Raw genomic sequence first — 17,462 nt, forward strand, 5'->3', positions numbered from 1 at the left:
AGCATGAAATTTGAAATGTTGCGAAATATGACGCTTGCTTGTGATATTGCATGCATTCAGGGATGTCGAACCTTAGTTTTCTTGCATAAAGCAATATGCCTCGTTGTTACTTCTTCCAGACTGTTACGGTGTCACTGTGCCCGTCATCAAGGAGACTTGGAAGTGCGACCGGTGTGCGGTGCAACCTGTCAGCGTGGTAAGCTCCTACCTGGCTTGTACAGTTAATTCTAAAATGACCTTTTGCAAGCTTCAAGTGTGTGTTTACATTTCGAGCATTTTTCGTGAGTTTCTGCAGCGGTGGTGTACTACTATAACCATCTACGATCTTCAGTTTTGTTGGTCAGTGGTGCCACGAATCGCGTGCACTATGGGCAGCCAGCCACGGCGTTTGGTGTGCCAACCGCAGCGGCCTAGTACGCAGCCTAGTGAGCGGAGGGAACAGTTTTTAGCAGGACATGGTGCAATTTCACATCAGCAAATTCACTACTTATCTTGAGGCACATATAACCAGCATCTGACCTGACTGGGCACCGGTGTGCTAGAGTGTAGGAATGTGTGCATTCCTCAGAACGCGCATGGCCATGGACAGAGCCTGGCTGGACACGTCAAGCATTACCAAGTTTCGATACAGGCTGGATCGTGTCGTTACTGGATCGCGTTGGCATATTTATTTGCACTCTCAAACTGTCAGAGCAGCTCCTGGCCAGCGCTAGTTCTCTATGGTTGACAACAACCTAAGAATGCACTGGTGAATACACCGTTAGGAATTTGTGTACAGATGCCCCAGCCAATTATGTTAGCTCATTTCCTTTGCATCATGACAGCGGCATGCTTCTTTCAATATCGGCGATGTCAGTTAAGTTCAGTTTATTACCTTAAAGTCCCCCGTAGGGGCATTACATAAGGGGTGGGTTTTCACAAAACTGCCTTGCAGCTCAGAGGCGTAGGGTACAGATGCTGTGCGGTCTTGTTAGCAGAACTGTGCAGAATTCTTTGATTGCTACCAAGCATTGAGCATTCATTTCTAACACTTTTTTCAGTGGGCGACCATGCTAAGGCAAGGCATGCAGTGTGCTTGGGCTGAATGGTACTATCAGAGAGTACACGAATTTGCATGAATGACACTATCAAAAGTGTGCACACATTTGCAGAAGTGCTCGGATGCCAATATTATTTTTTTTTTAACTACTGGCCAGGATTTTTAGTGTCGTGCCATTTTGCAAAACGCAGTGACATGTTCTGATGTGGATGCCTTCAACTTTTGTTATCTCAATTCTCGCTTAAAAAAATAAAAAACGTGCTTCTCAATTTGGGTATGAATTAAACTGAAAAATAATCCATGCATTTTGATTTCAACTGCAGATAGCCAAATATAATTTTGCATATCTCTATGGATTTGAGCCGGGATACTCCTCATAAGGATATGCTGTTGGGTTGAGTTAATGAATGTACTGCTGTATGGTTGATTGATACTATAAATAATTGATTAAATTGAATTGTCAGACTCAATGTAGTATCATTAGAATGTACCATAAGAAAATAGAGCCTCTAGCTAGGGTATTCTGAAGCACCCTAACCACATGCTGTTCTGTCCTCTGCAGGAGTGTTGCCTGTGCTCACTGCGTGGGGGTGCCCTGAAGCAGACGACGCATGGTCGCTGGGTGCATTTGCTGTGTGCCCTGTTGGTGCCCGAGGTGCACCTGGTGGACCCACGCACCCGTTCACCTGTGGATGTGCTCAGAGTTACACCACAGAGGGCCCGCCTGGTGAGTCGGAACTCTTGGCAAGTGCATGTAGTGTCCATCAGTGCCTGCACTATTGCCGCTGGAGAGAATTCATGCGGTTTGTCCTGAATTTTGTAAAGTATTTCACACCAGCACAGTGCCAGTTCCTATTCATGCTCAACTGGTCCGGCACTGCGAAAAGCTGTTGTTATATCAGTAATTCGTTAAATATGCACTCAAGCTTAAGGACGCAAAAAAATAATGAAGCTGGCGTCAGCAGTTACAATTCGGCAGCACTTAGGTCTGAAAACCATATTTTCAGTGTCATTTTTGTTGCGGGTGCGTTCCTGCACCTAGCTGCAAACTTCGTTCAAAATGTCCATCTAAAGTACAAAATGTGCCGTTGTGTATCTCTTTCAAAACGGCGCCCGGTTCCAATCACCAGTCATTTCGAAACTGCAAGTGCAGCTACCATTTTTTATTCGAGAGCTTGTGACATTTTACTACCTGTGGGACATGACTATTCTGCACATGAAAGTGAAGCGTTCTTTTTAGCCGTAAGCGTAAACATGCCGCCATTCTTCGAAGGTCTCAGACATCCTGGTCTTGGCATTACGACTGCACGTCAGCCACACAAGAGCTGTAAATATACATTCTCTATGTCGCTTCGAGTGAAAAAAATGCGATGTTCAAAGGTGAAACGTCACCGCGAACCCCGATCTCCTGATAATGGCTTAGTTGCCTCCGCCCTGGAGGCGTGCCTTGAAAATGTGCGACCACATGTTAACTTCTTCACGGCTTCCAAAATCTGCACGAGGCGGTTGCTCACATATCTCGAAGGCCATATCGTCGTGGTTTGACTGGAGCGGGGCGCATGCTGCCATGCACTTAGTTTGGTCACGCTTCTGTGCATTGGCACTTCGTGTGTGCCATCTTTTTACTGTGACTGGGTTCGAAGCATTAATAATGATATGCGCATTCATTTATTAGCAAGTTGGGTTATATTATGATATTGAAAGATTGCAATTAGATTGTCAAAGCCATTTTACTAAAAGATGGTGTATTTTGGTTCATGTTAACTTGGAAAATTTAGGAATTCCCGCTAGCTGTCTGTTCTTGTCAACTTGTGTCGTATACAACACCAAATGCCCATAAACTCTGGCGTTTGACGCTGTGCTAGCCGTCACTCATTGCATTTGCTGTCAAGCAATAAGCTTAGGGTTCGGATTGGCGGCACAAAATCAGGACACATTTTCGTAGATTTTATAGAAACAAACGCTAAGAACCGTGTTTGCTCCCGCACACTCCTCGTAAAAATAAAACTTAAGTTTTTTTCGCCCTTCATACTTGCTAAGGGTCATTTTTTTATGTATGAGAAATGCACGGTAGACTTTTATACAACTTTGGAAAGACTATGTGCAATTACTTTTTTACCCCTGTTGTGTTATTCTCTCCCACCACCTATCTCCCTTTCCTCCCAGCGCTGCACATACTGCCACAAGCTACGGGACCGGCTTGGCTGTCCCCTGGAGTCGGGTGCGTGCATCCAGTGCACGTCGGGCAAGTGCACGACGGCCTTCCACGTCACGTGCGCCCACGCCGCAGGCGTCTCGTTCCTCACCTCCGACTGGCCCCTGCCCATCTTCATCAAGTGTATCAAGCACAGCTCAACGCAGGGCGACACCAAGGTCAGGGAGGACACTACTCGTTCACGACTTGAGAAAGTGACACCACGGGAGGTAGCGTGTGCTGTAGTCCAGCGTTACTTGCATTCAGCATGCTAGGTTCTTTCAACACAGTAGGTAGACGAGCCTTCTTCTTCAGATGAATCATGTAGAACATTTTAACGACCCGACACGGTCGCTCAGTGACTGCCGCATTCTGCTGCTGCCGAGCATGAAGTTATTACTGTATTTGATATTCGAATCGATAATCGGCATTTTTTCTTTTTGTTGTTTTGATTTGGTATTAAATTTGAAATCTTCTAGTTGGCACTTGCACACTCGTAGTAAAATGTAGTTAGTGAGAAACAGAAAATTCAGTGGAACCAAGCCTCATTCACACAGAAACCAGGTAAATATCTCGGCATGGAACTTATTTGTGGGTTTCTGTGATATTAGAGAAAGTTTGCTGAAGCATAAAGCCATTTGGGGGTAACATTTTAGTGTCCTTGTACTTGACTTGCCACTTGTGGAATGTCCTCTGCAGCGCCCACCGGCAGTGCTGGCTGTGGAGCCCGGCAGTCGTGTTGTGGCCAAACACAAGAACGGCCGCTACTACTGGGGACGGGTACAAGATTGCCGCAGCCAGGACTTCTACTCTGTAGACTTCGAAGACAACTCCTCTTGCGACAACATGCGGCCAGAGGACATAGTGGTAAGTGCACAGCAAGTTGAAGGGAAAGGGTGAGAGAAGTCAGAAAAAGGAGAGAGAGAGAGAGAGTCACCAGTACGCGTTAGCTGTATTTCGATGGAGGACAAAGACACTTGTGTACTTGGATTTAGATGTACATCAAAGAACCCCAGGTGGTGAAACTTAATCTGGAGTGGTTTTGGCATTGAAAACACCAGAATTTTGTTATGAGGGTGATGGAAGGGGGGTTGTATTGTTTTTTGTCAAGACACATGATTCAGATGCTTGCTGCAGTAATGCGATGTAATTGATTTGAAGAATTAATTTGTAATCTGATATCACTAGCAGCAGCAGCAGTATGCATGCCACAGCTTTCCCTTATTTGTGTGCTGAATATGTGCATCATGCCCATCTGCAATGCCATGCTTGAGGGTTTCAACATTACCGTAAAATCGGACTTCACGGGGAAGGTAAATAAGTCTGAGATATTGAATGTCCGAAAATATGAATGTGCCCCCCCCCCCCCCCCCCCCCAGAAATCATTTTATTTACGTTTTAAGGACCCTGTGCAAAGCAGAAGTGGTCGATTCGTTGCTACACACACTTCCACTTACGTGCAACCAAGTATGTTTATATTTCTGCCGGTTTGGCACACAACACCGCGCTGTCGACGTCTGCAAAGTCTTCCAATGCAACGGCGGCAGGAATCTGCACACTGCAGCCTAGCAGGTCATCAATGATGTCCGCATTTGAGCTCATTGTGGTAGGTTGCCAGAGGAGATAATAGCGGCAGAATCTGTGTACGCTACAGTCATGGACGGAGTCTAGATAATCGAATCATTGTTCAGGCTCTTCAGTGGCGGAGCTAGGGTCATTCGGACTGCGACTCGAGACTCATTCGCAGTCGGACTGCGAGAGGACTATTTGACGCGGCCCGTCCATAACTTCACGAGAAAGATTTCTTGGAGCCAGCAGAGCGCTGTCTAGAAAGCCAACTAAACAAACAGAATGTTGAGAGCTGGCCATGCGCTGGGATGCTGGAATAGGATATGATGATCACGATGTTAAGCGACCTCACAATTCAGGCAAAGCCTCCAAGATCAGCATTCGTAATTTAATCTCGCGCATAGTGCTGCGACCGAGACAAGGCCTCAAAATTACCGTTTTACGTGTAATCTCTGAGGCCATACTTGACGTCTCGTATATCAGAGGCTGTGATGGGGAAAACGACAAACTCGCCGGTTTCCAGTTGGGCCCAGGATCCTTTAATAATGACACAGCAGACGGGAGCTTGCTACACGAAACACAGACTTTAAATAGACACGCTAACACGATACAGACGATTTACATACACATGTACGTGGGCTATAGTTCGGAAGTGGTCCTTCTATATAAAACACGTGCCTAGCACTCGTGCGTCAACACTCGCCCGTGTGCATCGTCGCTGCGGTGCCCGTGACGGTGGAGCGTCGTCGTGGCTACGTCGCTGCTGTCGCGCCACACCTTGTCGCGACGTGGCAGCAGGAAGAAAACAGCAGGCCGGTAGAACACCAGGCCACTGTTGTAGCTGGCCAGTAACGCCTGGCCTGTAACGCCTTGGCCGCTATAACGTCGGGCTCGGTCAGCGGACAGGTAGCTCAGGCGCCCCGGTGGCCAGCAGGAAGCACTGCACCAGGCCGCTATCGCAGCAGGCCGCTGGTACACAGGAGAGCAGAGCCACGAGCGGGATCCACGACCAGGTCCGCACGGTAGCAGGACGCCCGGTCGCCAGTCCTCGGGCTCGCTCAGCAGGCTGGTAGCTCAGGCGTCCCGGTCCAAGCAGGAAGCACTGCACCAGGCCGCTATCACAGCAGGCCGCTGGCGCGCAGGAAAGCCCAGCCATGAACTGGATCCCTGACCAGGTCCGCACGGTAGCTGGACACCCGGTCGCCGGTACCCGAGCCTGGAGCCGCCGTTTTGTGAGCTTGCGTTCGAGGCTGCCGCTCGCTCTCACGCTCTGCGTGCCCTCGTCCACTTCTTTGTTCATGGCACGTGTCGTCATCTTCCATTACCATCATCACCAATCCTCTTCTTGTAGCCACAACACAATCATCATTCGAAGCAGGTCTTCTCGCCACCGCACGCCACTATCCGCATCATCACAGAGGCCATACTTCATGTCTCATCGAGGTTGCCAGAGGAGATAATAGCGGCAGAATCTGTGTACGCTGCAGTCATGAACGGAGTCTGGATAATCGAATGTAGAGCTGGTGGGTGTCCTATTTATCGGTCAGCGACTGTATATAGTCACGTAATGAACGCAATTTTTTTCCCAAAAATCCAAAGCACAGTAGAGGGGTGCATTTATTATGCGGAGTAAATTTTATGGGAACTTTTTTGAAACGGCAAAAATTGAAAAGTGAGACGGTAATGATTTGAAAAATGCATTAGATAAGTTATCTTTGCAGTAAAAATGCAGATATACTATTTGCAAACTGTAACAGCTTTGTTATTGCACTTCACTCCGCATCGGAACCACCAGTCGCCCTGGTCGCTGGCCACTTCATCCACATTGTGGATCCACAACAGCGCATCTTCGCAGCCACTTCCAGCCGTCTAACGTTATCGCAAGCATCACGTTGAAGAAATGCTTTACGGCACCTGTTGTTCTGACAACCACGCTGTATGCGTCTCTTTCCTCGACCGTCCTCCTCATCGGCATGTCATAGTTTATCGGTCTCTGATCAGCATTTTCGTTTTGTGAGCTGATAAACTCTCTGTCCCGCAGCAGGCGTATAACTCGACTTGGGGCCCATCGCACACAGCAAAATCAAAGACAAGCAGAAAAGCGAGCAACAGACTACGCCAACCATGAGCCGGCCGCCCCTCCTTCACTTGGACTCCTCCCAAGCTCTGCGGCCGCTCTCTCTCCTTTAATTTTAGAGTCCGTAAACTGCGTTAGCTCTTTCTGTACCACGCCAATTGGGCATCATTAGCCCTCTATCAATGGTTTGAAACACCGCTTTCGAGACATTCCACGCCGCTCACGGACATACTACACTATCGGACGTGAAGCAGGAGAACTATATTTTAGTTTTCTCAGCAGTTTGCATTTTGCCCGCGAGGCGGTGATTTTTAAACGCGCTCCGAAGTTTTGCGATCGTCAAAGGAGAACGAAAAAATAGCCGCCTGCTATTGATGATTTGAAACGCCGTTTTCGAGACCTTCCACGTCGCTCACGGACACACTGAGCCATCGGACGTGAAAGAGGTGAAACTATATTTTTGTTTTCTAAGCAGTTCGCCTTTTTCTCGCCAGGCGGTGATTTTTAAAAGCGCTCTGAAGTTTCGCGATCGTCAAAGCAGAACGCGAAAATGTCTGGCTCCGAAAAAGGCGTGCGCGCTTTGGGAGATTGCAGATATCACGATTCCGGTGCCTCTGCGGCTGATCTTATCGATACATCGAATAGCAGCAAGTCTGAAAGCGACTACAACACGGCCATTTGATCGTGGGAATGCACAGTAGCAAAGTTTGGGGTGCGTTCATTACGCAAGTAAATACTGTATTTTGTGATTGCGCGCCCCCCTAGCATTTTCTTCAGAATTGTTATGCCACCATGTTACAGTGTGGCCGTCTATGATCGATGTGTCAAGCTCATGCCACGAGCCATGCATGTCTAAGAGAGCAGGCATTGCTGTAAGGGGTGGGCTGTACTGATCGAAAAGCAGTTACGTGGTGCAATGTTGTGAATATGAGCTAGACTGAATATGAGAATACACTGGATAGGTTAAACCCGGGAATACAAGTCAATGCAAGGTTGCTACTGTTCAGCACCAATAGGAACATGGCCAATGTTTTCTCTGGGCGTTAATGCTGGCATTATAACTCTTATTCCCCCGTGTATTTTCATATAGCCAGCGTTTATCTTTCCTGTCATCTGTTAAGAGCACTGGCCCAATTGTCTTTCAGGATCGCGACTGCGTGCAGATGGGACCACCCAACCCTGGCGACATAGTTCAGGTGAACTGGACAGACGGCAAGCTGTACCATGCTGTCTTCAAGGGTCACAGAACGATCACCCTTTATACGGTAAGGAGAGAGGGCTTGGTGGTCATTCATGCTGGCAGAACTGTAGGGCAAGGTCTTCAGTTGCATGGTCGCACTGTGATGATGCATGTCTTATGTGGCTGCATATCACTGCAGGAGTTCTCTAAAATGCATTACGAAAGGTGAAAAGGATGGGAGATTGCAGTGGACTCATTTTGGTAGCGTGGCAGTTCTAGTACAAAGAATAAGGATGGGTAGGACATGCGCTCTTCCTACTCGAGGACAAATAGCATGTGTATTGACAGGAAAGCAGCACAGTTCCCATCATTTAGTGTTCTTTCTCCTCTAGCTATGAGTTCTCTGAGGGCACTTACACTTGCGTGGGTGAATGAGGATTGGGGTCAGGCAGTATATTGAGCAAAACTGTGGAACCACTGCTCTGAATAAGGAATAATAGTTAGCTCTAGATGTTAGTAAGAGCATTGTCTAGCGACTAAGCAGTGTTTTGAGAATAACTGTAGCATCACTGCTGTGAGTACAGGAACAATAGCTAGCTCTAGATGTTAGTAACAGCATTGTCTAGGGACTAAGCAGGTTTATTGTCCAAAAAGTGTTGCGGGATAAATGTGGCGGAGGTTTACCCGAAATTGACCACAGGTTATTTATTCCATGCAGTATGTTGGATTCACAGCTCTGCTTTGCGTTTGCCACTCAAATTCATACTGCCATCTTCTTTCTCAATCTTATGGCCATCATTTTACGTTCCAAGGGACTGGAAACACGCAGTATAATAGGGCTGCAGAAAATAGGATGGTGCTTGATAAAGATCAGAAAATCTGCCTGCAAATTAGGCAGAGTTGGGCGATACTGAATACAGCTCGGACTACTTATAACGTAACCGTTTATAGTGCAGGACCAGAGACAATAATATGTTCTATTCTCACTCATGTTTATCTTCCTATAGAAGTCGATGTATACACATACTGGTTATGCGGCCGACAAAAAATCTCGCAGGCAAGCATGGCAGTGAGCACTCCTCTCAACGAGAGAGAGAGCGAGAGGGTGAGCAAAATTTTATTAAGCTCAAAATGCCGATGGCCTTTTAGGCAGAGTCCCCTCCATCTAGCACCTCTGTGCCGTGTTGTGGCATCCCGGCGTCGTGAAAGGCCAGGACGAGGATGCCTGGCCGAGGGGAGAGCCACAAGGAGGATGCGGAGAAGGATAAGGCATGGAAAGAGCGAACAAACCAGGAAAGGAAAGAAAAAAAGAAAGGAAGGACTTTGCTGCAGCCTAGAAATGTTGGCAGCAGCGTGCTAGCTCACCGGGCGCACTGGCTTGCCTAGGCAACAGAAAAGCCTTTTGCTCTGGCTGTTTGTCAGTGGTGCACAGTCCGCACCGTAGGCGCATGCATTGTCGCTCTTTGGTTCTTCAGTTTGTGTGCCGAAAGCAAAGATCAGATTTTTTTTTTTTTTATACAGATGGGGTGTAAAAAATTTCGGAATTTTCGGGCAGGCAAAAAAGACGAATTTCGATGGTAAAATCAATTACTTGCTTTTTTACAACTCCAGCAACGCGAACAAATTGGTTGAGGTGGGGAGTACGTTTCACGTTCGCCCGTTGCCATGTGCATTGTCGGGAAGTGCATATTGCACATGCGGCCTCAGAATGTTCTCCACACGTGAGCTTTCGCTATGTAGTTTGGTATTGTAAAGTGCCTTTTATTGCATTTTAGAACGATGCAAGGCAGGCTGCGTGGTGACGAGCTCAGCGTCCTTGGTTGTGCCACTTCGCTCGCTCGTCCAAACGCTGATATATAACACTTCCTCCGAGACAAGGCGTCTATCGCCGAACCTCTTCATCGTTTATTGGATAAGGAAGCTAATTGGAAATGGGAAGCCCCGCACAAAGCCGCTTTCAACAAACTTAAGGACGCACTACGTGAGTGTACGGTTCTTGTGCATTACGATGACTCGTCCACTGATGCTCAGCTCTGATGCTTCGCCTTATGGCTTAAGCTGTGTTCAGCGAATTCATCAGTTCAGAATGTTCTCCACAGGTGAGCTTTCGCTATGCAGTTTGGTTACATGCGTTCGCGGTGATTGCCGGCTAATCGCCGGCATGCCCCATGCCATTATTTCGTGCCAGATCCCTGTATATTCATCTACGAGTACAAACATTTATCAAAGGCGAGCTTCCCATGTTGCGTGCTGCACGACACCACCGCTGGCTAGGCCTAATCAGCGCCGTCTCGTCAGTAGTCTGTGGCGAAAGTTGTGGTTTGATGCAAAGTCAATGAAATGCTTCGCAGTGGCTGTACTACAACACTTGGAAAGTGGAGGAACTGCATCGCCAATGAAATATTTATCGCGTAGCTCGCTTTACCGTATCAAACTAACTACTCCCTTACTGCCAGTGTTTCGCTGATGAAATCTAATCTTGGCCTTCCGAACTTGCTCTTAAGAAGAAAAAATTTCAAGTCTTTGTCTCTTTCATAAAATTTTTTTCTTGAACCAGTCACTGAAACGCGAACTTTTATCATAGCCATCGTATTTGTCAGCGTGTATTGATCACCAGCATAAGGTCACCATTCCTTTTTGCCATACTAACCTGTTTCATGACTCATTTATACCAAAGACTAGCTCAGACTGGAACCACCTTCCCAGTGCCATCGCCAGCATTGAAGATGTACAGTCATTCAAGGCCGCAGTTGTTGACCACTTCACAGAATAACCTGCGCAGCTATTTGTTAATTCAATAAGTTTTGTATTTTACATGTATAATAATGTTGCTAACGATATTGTCATTCAAGGCCTTTGGTATTAACCTGTTAACCTGCTCTGTTAATCATTGTTCTTTTTCTTGTTTTGTTTTGGTTTTTTCATACACAGCTTTGTTGTTGTTTACATTATTGCGGTTGTCTAATCAGAATTTACCCACCACCTCTGTGATGCCACTTAGGCCCTGAGGGTATTGCAATAAATAAAGTTCAATAAGGCTCATACCGGTCATATGCTTCGACTCCCGGACATGTGGCTGCTTGGTCTACATGTTTTGCGCATGCGCAGCTTCTAAAATGTTGTTTTGGTTTTAGGGTGGAAATTCGTGACTCTGGTGACTCGTGTTATAAGTGGTGTATGCTGTTGCAGTCGTCGTAGATAGCCGAGAGGGGGCCTTCATTCCACAGTGGATATACAGTCGAATCTCGTTAATTCGAACACGCTTAATTCGAACTGACGCTGTGGTCCCGCCAAAGTTATGTGTATTTTAATGGGCGAAAACTCTCCGTAATTCAAACATGCCGCGCACCGACAATGCTCTCAGCAGCGCGCTATATAATGCAGCGGCGCCTCCGACCGGCATTGCTTCGACACCATCATTGAGCAAAAAGCTTAGGAGAGACCCCTCAATGCAGCGGCGGAGTGCTGAGCCGTGCCCCCTCAAGGGCTGCAGAAGATAGTGCCAACCTTTCCTTTCTCATAATGAACCACTTTGTAGGCCCAGTTCGGTCAACGAAACTGCCCACGCCGGCAAACGCTCGCTTCCCGATAACGAAACTTAAGGGAGTGGGCTGGGGGGTGGGGGGGGGGGGGGGGCGGCTCCGGGTAGGCCGGCTCTGGGTCGGCTGGAGCGGCTGCGCCAGTAGGCGGAATTGCCAAGGCCAAATCCGCTTCCCTGCTGCCCTCCCTCACCTGCGACGGTCTCCGTGCGCGCGCGCTCGTCGCCATGGCGGCGCCGCCCACTCCCTGAAGTTTCGTGTTCTGCTGTTATTGGAAAGCGAGCATTGGCCGGTGTGAGCAGTTTCATGGCCCCCGCTTGCTATGGGCTTGCGCGCCGCGATATTTCACGACTCGCAGCGTTCTTGCATCGTGCTATGGTGCTTGAATACTTCAAAAATTCGTCCTTAATTTAATTTGAACAAATTTTTGGGCCCCTTAGAGTTTGAATTATCAAGATTCGACTGTACAATGACCCACTGATAATGACAATGACGTTAAATTGTATGCTTGTTCCACGTGCACAGGTCGTGTTTGAGGACGAGTCTGAGCGGATAACCAAGCGCGAGGACATCTACGCCGAGGGAGAAGAGCTCCCGAAGCGGGTCAAGTCTAGGTTGGTACGTATTTGGGACTGCGGAACGCTACCCCACCACTGAGGCCACACGCCCCCCGTCCACCGGTCTTGAAGGGTTCCCGGTGTCATTGCCCTCATTGGTTCTGTTGATGCAAGGGGGGGGGGGGGGGGCTGTCTTGCGTCCCTCTCACATTTTCTTTCAATGGGGCTCCCTAATTGGTGGGCACCTGTTGGGTGCAAATCAGTGGCCGAACTATCTGCAGGCACACAGCTATGCTGCTGCTGCCCGTGGTGATACTGGCATACAGTACATACAGCACACAGATTGTTCGGGTGTTTGGCTGTAGCATAATGGCAGCATTTATGTGAACATGCACTGGTTCGTAGTAGCATCTCCAAAAAGTTTTGGTCTCTTGTATATGATATCCCACATGCCAATTTCTGATCATAGTGAGTTTGTACGTGCAAAATTTTAGGCAGATAATGAGGTTTTCTGGCAGAGACCATAGCACTCTGGACAGACAGCATTGAGGATTTTGAGTCTGAAATAACAGACGATGGCTTTGTTACATTCTGTGACCTCATATCAAGAGAGATGTAAGTGGCAAGTTTTACCCCCATTTTCTCAAACAATCCTCCACTCTGTCTTCCTCCACTGCACTCAGTTAAACACAGTGCCACCCTTTAATTAAAGAATACACTAGGCTTCTCAAGGATGGTGTGAAGCGGAGTGTTGAGTCGAGGAACATTCTAGAATACCGAGGGTTAGAATTGGAAACCTAAAATTTTACATATGCCGAGTATAGTTTGGGTCACTCAGGCTAATGTGCACGAGCATGAACGAGGCTCACCTTATTGCTCCATGGACTTCTAGTTCTACTGGAATACTAGTTTCGGCTGTTCACATTTGTGAACCATAGGTTCAACCTTGTGAACCTATGGCACAGTAATCGTTAACGAGGCGCATGAGAGTAAATTGTTTTGCGTCAAGCGTAACTTTAATGCACTGCTGTTAAATTTCATTGTAATAAGTCTCACCTGACATGTTTTTACAGGCTCGCAGTGTGATCCTAGTGGTTCGGTTTTTGGTATATACCACAGCTGGGCAAAACTGCAGTAAAATAAGGCCCTACTGGCTGTACCGTGCCACTTGTGACGATAGCATATGAATGGTGGCATCGTGTCTTGAGGGTTTTCCGGAGCCTGGGGCGCACGGGAGACAGGCGAATCCACCAGTCCGATCCGCCACTTCGATGAGAAGCAGCCATTTCTCATGGATGTAGCCATCAAAACCGGCACAAAAGGTTGTTCGCAAATCCATTATTGAGTGGACAAATTGCATGCTGGGGAACGGCGCACACCTGCTTGCCGTCTTCTTCACTCTGATGAATGTTAACGCCTTCCAAGGTGTACCTGTGTCATCTGAATGTAAACATTGCCAGTATGATGCTCAAATGGCCATGGTGTCATGGAAAGGAAAGCAGCCTTCTACAGAAGCCTTTACAGGGAGTTTACACATAACGTCATGCACGCCATATTGTTGTTGCATTCATAACGTCTACAACTGTGCAGGCAGCATTGCAACGTTAGTACCTCTTCACCTAGTTTAAAATTTTTGTTTGATGGTAGCGAATCTTTTGTTGATTTTGCATGAATTATTCTTAGCATGTTTTTAGTCTATACGTGAGAATATATAACTGATTCTAGTTGACTACGAAAGTTGCCTTAGCAGAATGAATAGAGTGCTTGTCTTTGATAATGTAGACATCGCTGTGCAGTTATTCATGCAGCTCTTCTAGCATATTTTATGTTGTAAAGCATGCAGCGTTTTTTTTTTTTTTTTAATGCGATAGCAATTATATGGACACTCCACTCCAAGCGAATTTTAGAGCGCAGCTCTTAAGCACCCATTCCTGTGGCGAGCGTTGGTGTTTTCCCTTGTTGTAGCCGAGCAAACGAGCACAGCGAAAGATGAAAGTGAATGCGGAGCGCATTGCGAGAAGAAAAGCATAGTGCCACGCAAGACTGGCGACAACCGCTACGAGATTGCGCCAGAGGTACCCGCCGCGGTGGCTTAGTCAGCTATGGCTTGCGCTGCTGAGCACGAGATCGCGGGATCAAATCCCGGCCACGGCGGCCGCATTTCGAAGGAGGCGAAATGCAAAAACGCCCGTGTGCTTGCGTTGTAGTGCACGTTAAAGAACCCCAGGTGGTAAAAATTAATCCGGAGCGCTCCACTACGGCGTGCCTCATAATCAAACTGGTTTTGGCACGTAAAACCCCAGAAAGAAGAAGAGCGTGCTGTCTATGGATCCGCGGCGGTGGTGGCCCAGCGGGAGAAAGAAAAAAAGAACCAGAAAGCTTGCCTTCTTGGATACCGTTCGCCACAAGCGTTTCCCGCTAAAGATTACGGTTGCATAAGCTGTAGTTGCCGGGAAGCGGCAACTGTGTGTCCGGTATATATAGTATAGCGTCGCGTGTTACGGCTCTGCCATTCGGTGCGGTGATCGGTGCGATGCCTTAATATATCGCGAAATGAAAACACACATAGAGCTGCGCTCAAATTTCGCATTAGGGAGTATCGTAATTGTCGCTGAATTTTTTTTGCTGTAAGGTTCTGTATATATTTAGGTATATGTATGTTGTAGGTCATGTCATGCTATATGACATGCGGTATATGCTGGTTATATTGCTACAACATTCTATTACTAAAGTTGCTACATTCTTGTCAAAATTATTCCTCAGAATTTTGAGAATGGTAGACTAAAATAAGTGTCGTGAAACAAAACATTGACAGTGCCTGCCTTTTAAATCTTCTGAGACTTAAATATTAAAAAGTATGAAAAAATACCAGAGCTCAAACTTTAAAACGATGTAATTTTATTGACGGGGTTGTGCACTACCTCCGATATCGGCCCAGGAAGAGGTTTGAAACATACCCCATGCGGAAAAGGGGTGGTAACGCCACTAAGAGAGATGTTGGTTTTAATCAGTAAACATAAATGAAATTCTCCGTTGGCAGGATTTAAACAGAGGACCCTTAGCATAATAGCTTTTGTTTTACTTAGTAAGCTTATGTCGACTTAAATTCATACTGCCACTTCAGCTAATGAGTATTACACGTCTTGTAATATTCTAACATGTTGCTATCGCATTCATTGCATTGCCCTTATGGTGAAACTGTGATTTTTTTTTTTTTTTTCGACAAGCACTTTTGCGATTGATGTAAACCTATCTCTTAAGATAAGCATTTCCTGTATTTGCAGCATGGCTAGACTGATACTTTGCAGGCATTAAACAGGAGTACTACTGTACTTAATCTTTCTCATTTAAATTTTCACAGAGGAATTTTAGCGGATTCTAGTGGATTTCGGATTCTGTTTTAACAGAAACCTAGCAGGAGGCAAGAGGGACTTCAGGTGAGTTGATAAATATAATAAACGTGTAGCATATCACTGCACTACCTGTGCAACATTATGGCGGCTTCGATGACGTCAGTGCATACCACCTGTTGAAAGCGACCCCAGCCAAAAAGCAGCTGCGAGGGAATTTTAGCTTGACGTTTCACCATACGGTACAAAACAACCAGCTCTACGAGCAGTATATCACTGTCGCCGCCACCCTTCTGATCTTTAACTCATGTTACAGTAAGGCCTAATTCACACAGCCATCATTCACCTCACTGGCGTCCTTCAGGAGGGGGTGTTTTGGCGCTGGTCTCGTCTCAAAAATGGGAAGCACCGTTAAGAGCATCAGCCGACATTCCCAGTGTCCCGTTTTTTTAGGAGAAGCTGGTGAGAAAATGCTTTCTCTTATGAGGTGCCGGTTGCGTGATGTGATGGGGCAGATGGTGGCCGTATTGAGCTTTATACATTCGTGTGAGGCTAACACTCGATTGTCGCGAGACACAGTACGCATTGGAGGGCGTAACATTTTGAGGGTGTCGTGTCGTATGCCTGCACCTGTCTTGGTAGCAAAGCCTGGGGGTTTCTTAATGCACAAGGCACACTTCGGTGGCTTCTTCCTGGGGCTGCTGCACTTGGTGGTGGCAGGGCGCATTAAAGTTCGCCCAAAAGAGGTGTCCTGTATATCCTGGGGGGCGTTGTGCCCAAGTGGTGGGGTGTTCCGCTTCTTATTCAGTGTGTGTTCCTGCATTTGTTGTTTGACTAGTGCATGTTTCTTGTAGTGCACCACAGTTTCGAGAGTATAACCTGCACCATAATGTAAAAAATTACATCTTAATTTAATATTGATTTTTGAGGAAGTTCACACAAGGCATATGTTGTAAAAAAGGGGGAAGGGGGGGTAATGAGAAAGGGACATAAAAAAAATGTAATGCATTCAGCCCTGTCTAATTCAGGTACCGCTACAACGAGTTTGCAAAGTGTGGCTATGCTTTATACGTGGATTGTGCCTTCAAGTGCGGCTTCACAGCAAGGCAGAACACAGTGCAATGAAGCTGCCGTTAGGAGGCAAGAAATGGTGGAGACTGAAGATACAAAGTTGTTTCTGGAGATGTGCCGACTGTCGTGTGTTATGTCAGTTTGACTTTCAAGTTGTAATGAGGAACAAAGATATTATTTTGTGGGTGCTGGCCCACTGGATAATAATATCTTTGTTCCTCATTACAAAGCAGAGATTTGAGTATCGGTGCATGTGGCTACTTAACCCCACAACGCCCAACGTATAATTTTTGATATGCTGAATTTGATGCCTTAAAATTCAAATTTATGTGCTAATGACCTAAACTAGAACCCTTACTAGGGTTTTGGATGTGCTGGAGGAAGTTTATAGTCGTGATAATGCAGCAAATAAATTACAAATTAATTACCGTACTAATTAATGTTTACTCAATAACATTTCATTGTTTTCCTTGTACCAATAACATATCTTCATGACCAGAAATAAATGTGAACACGCAGTTTTAATTGTCGTTGATGTGGAATGGTGTTTGGGCTTTGTGGGGTTAAGCATTGTATGCGGGACATTCTGGGTTGTATGGCAGTGCAGCTTTTATGCAGGAGTAACATAGGCTTCTGAAAATAAAGTAGTTATTACTTTTTTTTCGTGACCATAACCTTAATTGTCAGATACCGAAGTTGCTTTAAGTAAGCCAGCCATGCATAATACTACTCTTCTGCTGAAACTGCTGGCTTGCTTGTGCTAACACACAAGGTTGCCATTTTGCAATGTGTTTCTTTACCATTTTTAGTTGCTGTGCATGCCCGTTTCAGCCTGCATAAATCACAGCCACATGTCTATGGCATTGTGGGACTTAAAGGGACACTA

The 17,462-nt window shown here is 46.6% G+C and overlaps 1 protein-coding gene across 5 annotated transcripts in view; it reads left to right on the forward strand.

Annotated features, from left to right (window-relative positions):
* Nucleotides 1-17,462, forward strand: part of LOC119433581 (lysine-specific demethylase 4C-like) — a 67,394-nt gene that overhangs the window by 39,904 nt on the left and 10,028 nt on the right. For all 5 annotated transcript variants that reach the window (XM_049659008.1, XM_049659007.1, XM_049659009.1 and 2 more), the window contains 6 exons: nucleotides 120-196; nucleotides 1,602-1,766; nucleotides 3,206-3,463; nucleotides 3,933-4,100; nucleotides 8,025-8,144; nucleotides 12,124-12,212. In XM_049659008.1, the coding sequence (XP_049514965.1) occupies nucleotides 120-196; nucleotides 1,602-1,766; nucleotides 3,206-3,463; nucleotides 3,933-4,100; nucleotides 8,025-8,144; nucleotides 12,124-12,212 (877 nt within the window). The remainder of the gene's footprint in view (nucleotides 1-119; nucleotides 197-1,601; nucleotides 1,767-3,205; nucleotides 3,464-3,932; nucleotides 4,101-8,024; nucleotides 8,145-12,123; nucleotides 12,213-17,462) is intronic.

This window comes from Dermacentor silvarum, chromosome 11, assembly GCF_013339745.2.
Source record: "Dermacentor silvarum isolate Dsil-2018 chromosome 11, BIME_Dsil_1.4, whole genome shotgun sequence".
Taxonomy (NCBI): Eukaryota; Metazoa; Arthropoda; class Arachnida; order Ixodida; family Ixodidae; genus Dermacentor; species Dermacentor silvarum.